This window comes from Pezoporus wallicus, unplaced genomic scaffold, assembly GCF_028554395.1.
Source record: "Pezoporus wallicus isolate ANWC-B61680 ecotype Strahan unplaced genomic scaffold, APGP_CSIRO_Pwel_v1 contig_8226, whole genome shotgun sequence".
Lineage (NCBI taxonomy): Eukaryota > Metazoa > Chordata > Aves > Psittaciformes > Psittacidae > Pezoporus > Pezoporus wallicus.
This window is the reverse complement of record NW_026635187.1, coordinates 163,195-167,771: the sequence shown is the minus strand read 5'-3', so window position 1 is coordinate 167,771 and position 4,577 is coordinate 163,195. Positions and strand designations below refer to the sequence as shown.

At 55.7% G+C, this 4,577-nt stretch overlaps 1 protein-coding gene across 1 annotated transcript; it reads right to left on the bottom strand.

Moving 5' to 3' along the window:
* Window positions 1-2,333: 2,333 nt before the first annotated feature.
* Window positions 2,334-4,411, bottom strand: LOC130600038 (cytochrome b-c1 complex subunit 9). Its single transcript, XM_057411008.1, has 2 exons — window positions 4,235-4,411; window positions 2,334-2,606 (listed from the first exon to the last, which is right to left on the bottom strand). The coding sequence occupies exons 1-2, from the start codon at window positions 4,373-4,375 to the stop codon at window positions 2,559-2,561; spliced, it is 189 nt and encodes a 62-aa protein (XP_057266991.1). The 5' UTR covers window positions 4,376-4,411; the 3' UTR covers window positions 2,334-2,558.
* Window positions 4,412-4,577: the final 166 nt, after the last annotated feature.

Below are 4,577 nucleotides of genomic sequence, written 5' to 3'. Positions count from 1 at the left end.
GTTGGTGCTTTAGGCTCTTACAAACCCTATTGATCTTTAACTGGGAGGTACCTCAACAAGCCTTTAATGTGCTGTGCCTGCAGGCACTGAAATTCACTTGCTGTTTGATGTTGGTTTAGTATAATGAGATCTGGCTACAGCCACTGAGACGAAAGAGACCTGAAAATCGGGATCAGGGCACCGTAAGCAAGATGCAGTAATACGGAATTGGAGTTGAAGGCAACAGGGTCAGAGTCCCCAGGGAGCTGCTCCTCAATAACCGCTTTATCACACTCTGTGGAGCAGAACTGCCCCGAGCATCCTGTTTGCTGTTGGAAGGCTGGGAGTTAATAGTAACCAGCGGTTTGAGGTTGCCGAAAGGACTTCTCCGGAGGGCTCTTTCATGAGGGAGCTGTTCCCTCGGCAGGGAGACACAGAGTTCACTTTGTAACCTGTTTGTAAGGTGTTCAAATGGCGCGGCAGGGCTGCTACACGCCAAGCCTGGAGTAGCTGCCAGCGCTGGTGATGGAAGTGTTCCGGCTGCTGTTGGCACGGAGCGTTGGCACGTTTGGGGAGCGCTGTCCCCATGCTGGAGGGGAGCTCCCCGTTACTCTGCTCCCCACCACCACTCCCTGTGGTTTGTGCCTGTGGCTGAAGCCACCAGCAGTGGGTGATGTTCCAGGGTGCACCCACTGGGAACACCGCAGCAGGAGCACGCTGGCAATGAGCTCCGTAGCACGTAGGTGCCTGCCGGGTTTTACGCAGAGGGCGGGACTCCGGCGCTGTGTGATCGGTGCTGCTGCCAGAGCCGGGCTCTCCTCCAAGTGTACAAGTGCTGCCGCTGCCATGCAAGTAAGATGAAGTCCTGAGAGCTCCAGACAAGATTGTTCTTTGCAACCCTAGTAATGATAAGGCAGAGGAGAAAGGGAATTACATTTACCAGCTTCCCCAGCTCCTTTGGCAGGGGAAATCGGCTGCTAGGATAACTAACTCTGCTCTTCCATAGCTGCTGTTCTCTGCACCAGTAGCTTCATTTACTCTCTGCCAGCCTGCTACAACATTTGTCTCCCCCCTTCTAATACAGATTTATCTTTAACTGGTGCATCTAAGCACCTGCAAATCTCTCACCTGCTCAGCACAGCGTGAAGCCCTCAGCAGGGCTGGTGGTAAAGCAGGGAGTCAGCCACAGAGTGAAATCATTCCAGGAAATCTTAAACCATCCTCTAAAGCATCTCTTTAAAGTGCAGCTGGGGCCCTGAAAGCTGCAGTTGGTTTTTGCTCACAAACCACAAGCACGGTGTTTTTTCAAGTCCTCTGTGTTTAGACTTAAGTGATTTACTCCTGACACCGATTTGCAAACCCACTGAAGCTGCTTGCATTAGCACTGGCTCTAATCTGCTCTGCCTCAGCCACTGCTAAAATGCCTCCTGATTAGTGGAAATACAGTGAGGAGGGAAGAGACCTGGCTTTTCCAGGCTGCCACAGGGAGAAGAGCAGGAGTCACTCAACCAGGTCAACCACTCAGCTACCTGAGAGCCTGGAGGAAATAACTGAATCCTTACTCCAATGAGTACCCCAATAGCCCTTCCCTGAGAAGGGAGAGGTGTTTGGAATGGCCACTGGGAACAGGGGTGGGCTCCTCAGTGGAGCTGCTGCTCCCAGGCAGGGAGTGCAGATCCAAGGACTCTCCTCCCCTCCCAGCAGGACAGGATGGAGGCAGGCTTGTGCCCTGCCACACCACCCTGGTGAGATACTTCCGTCCCTTGAGCACCCCAGACAGCCAGGATGCAGAGAGATGGCTTGGAAGGAGATTTACATCCCATTGCTGTGGGCTTTGGAGAAGCAGAAAGTTACCTGCTGTGCCCATTCTCAGCCCAGTAGTGGGTTGGAGACTGGAAGGGCTGAGGGCAAGGCAGCCTCTGGGAAAGGAGACAGGCCAGGCACCAGCCCAGCCTCAGAGATGTGAGTGACAGAGGAGCACATCAATGATTCCCACTTCTCCCTGAACAAGACTAGAAGAAAGCAGACAGCTCCTTACGCCTCTCTGAAGGCTCTCATCAGACAGAAGCAATGGCAGTGGCAGTCAGACAGCAGCTGTACAAGTGCTTTCAGGTCTTTCAGACCATTTTTGGGAAGCTGTGGTTTCTTACAGTGTCTTAGAACTAAGCTGCATGTGTATTTAAGCACTTTCCTAGATGGAGATGTGGTTCTGGGCACCCTGATCTAGTTGAAGATGTCCCTGCTCATTGCAGGGGTTGGACTGGATGAGCAGTGAATGTTCCTTCTAACCCAAACTGTCCTATGATCCTGTAAGAAGTTACAGTCAGGCCCAAGGATAAGGCAGAAGCAGGAGATGTGGACCAAGAATGTTTTATTTTAACACAGTAACTTTGAGGACAGCAGCAGAACTCCTTGAGTCCATCTTGCTTTACATCATATCAGGAGGTGGCTGATACAATCTGGCTCGGAGTTGTTCAGACAGGAACCCATTTCCATTTTGAGACAACCAGTTTCAGAAGGCCAAATCCTTCTCTGCAGTGTCTTCAGTCACCCTGGGCTGGCTCCTGCTGCTGAGCATGTCAGTCTTCACTTTGCTCATACTTGTGCTTGATGTGTTTCCACAGTTTCTGCATGCAAAACAAACCCAAAACCCCAATCTTAGCCCGCTTTTCAGTGCTCCTGTGGTAACGCTGCACTTGAAAACACAAGTTATCATGACACCTATGACCATGACAAGCAGCAGCAAAAGGGGAAAGAAGCCTTTGTATGAAAACACACCCACAAGTGCCAGCAGGGTATGGGACAAAGGGGGATCCCCTCAACCTGCACTTCCCTCCCATGGTGTACACCCCACTATATGGAGGGAGCTCCAGGGGCACGAAGCTGCTTCCTGCTGTGGAAGGGATACAGTGGGACACTCCATCCTCCCACTGTGCTGTGTGTCCCTCCCACCTTCCTCGCCTTCTTTTGGGCCTTCACAAGTACAGCACCCATGGGTGGTGCTGTGCCTCAGCTCCCCACAGGCCTGGGTCTGCAGGGTGGGGCAGACACAAGCTGGGCTCAGAGCTTTCAGATGAGATGCAGGGGGAAGCCACACACATCCCGCTTGCTCTGCGAGCTGGAGATCATTGGGGAATTCCAGTCACACTGCCTTAGCTTCCCATTCGGACTAGAAAGGGCTTTTCTGCTCCCAGAGAGACAGGATGCACAGAAAGATACTGTTCCAGGCTCTGAAATGTGCTGCAGCCATCAGAACAGAGGGAAGCACTGCACAGGGTGAGGAGTGTGCTGGGCTCTGCTATTTGTCACAGACAGTGCTTTAGATTTAAAATCCAAGTTATCATCCTCGCTAATTGCACAGAATCCCAGCCTGGTCTAGGCTGGAAGGGACCTTAAAGCTCATCCAGTCCCAACCCCTGCCACAGGCAGGGACCCCTTCCACTAGAGCAGCTTGCTCCAAGCCCCTGTGTCCAACCTGGCCTTGAACACTGCCAGGGATGGGGCAGCCACAGCTTCTCTGGGCACCCTGGGCCAGCGCCTCAGCACCCTCACAGGGAAGAGCTTCTGCCTCAGAGCTCAGCTCAGTCTCCCCTCTGGCAGGTTAAAGCCATTCCCCTTGGCCTGTCCCAACCTGCCCCTAGCACACAGAAAATGAATGCTATAATTAAACAAAAGTTGTAGAGCACAGAGCTGATGTTCAGATGTGATTTTATGTCAGCTTTTAACTGCTGCTAAAAAGGAGGGGGCAAGGCCCCTGCTCTTGCTCTCTGCTGTGTCTGCAGCTCACCCAAGCCCTGGTGTACCCCCAGGGCAGTGAAGATGCTGCTGAGGAGCAGGGAAGGCACAGGCCAGCTCTACTCAACTACTAAGGTGCCCTTGCTGCTCCGAGGACAGCAGCAGGGCACAGGACCCTGTGCTGCAGGTGGGGACGTGCAACACGCCAAGCTCGGGGGGGGGGTGGGGGGTATCCCTGTTGCAAGATGGAAGTGACAGCATTCCCTGTGCGGGAACCTTCCACGTCCTGTGCAGGTGAGCCGGGATCCGGGCAGCGCTCACCCCCTCACAGCGAGACGTGAGGGCGACCGGACAGCACCGCAGCCCTCACCGGGCTCCGCTACCGGCAGCCCCCGCAACCCAACGCCTCTGCTCCCTTCACCCCAGCGGCCCCGGAGCGGGCCCTGCGGCAAGGCCTCAGCCTGACCTTCAAGCCCCGGCCTACCCCGGGGCGGCCCCGCCGCCCTCCTCCCGCCCTTACCCCCTCGTTGAGGCGCTCGAAGAGGGCGTCCGCGCCCTGGTCGAAGACGCGCTCGAAGAGAACGGCGCCGAGGACGATGGTGAGGGCGAAGGTGGAGGTGCGGCGGAACAGCGCGCTGTACGCCTGCCGCAGCAGCGCCATCTTCACCGCGCTCTGCGCAGGCGCGCGCTGCTGCCGCGGGGCATTGTGGGGACTGTAGGCGCCGGGCCTGCTGGGCGCCGCCGCGCCGCGGTGCATTGTGGGAGTTGTAGGCGCGGCGGGAGCGGGGCCTGGTGGAGAGGAGCGGTCCGTGAGGTAAAACCTGCCCCGAGAGCGCGTTCCGGGGGGCTCCGGGTCTGGGTTC

Excerpts from the sequence above, each read along its gene's own strand:
- LOC130600038 (XM_057411008.1), bottom strand. The coding sequence starts at position 4,375 with ATGGCGCTGCTGCGGCAGGCGTACAGCGCGCTGTTCCGCCGCACCTCC. Across the intron at positions 2,607-4,234 it reads TCGAGCGCCTCAACGAGGGG|AAACTGTGGAAACACATCAA; the intron begins GTAAGGGCGGGA and ends TTTTGCATGCAG.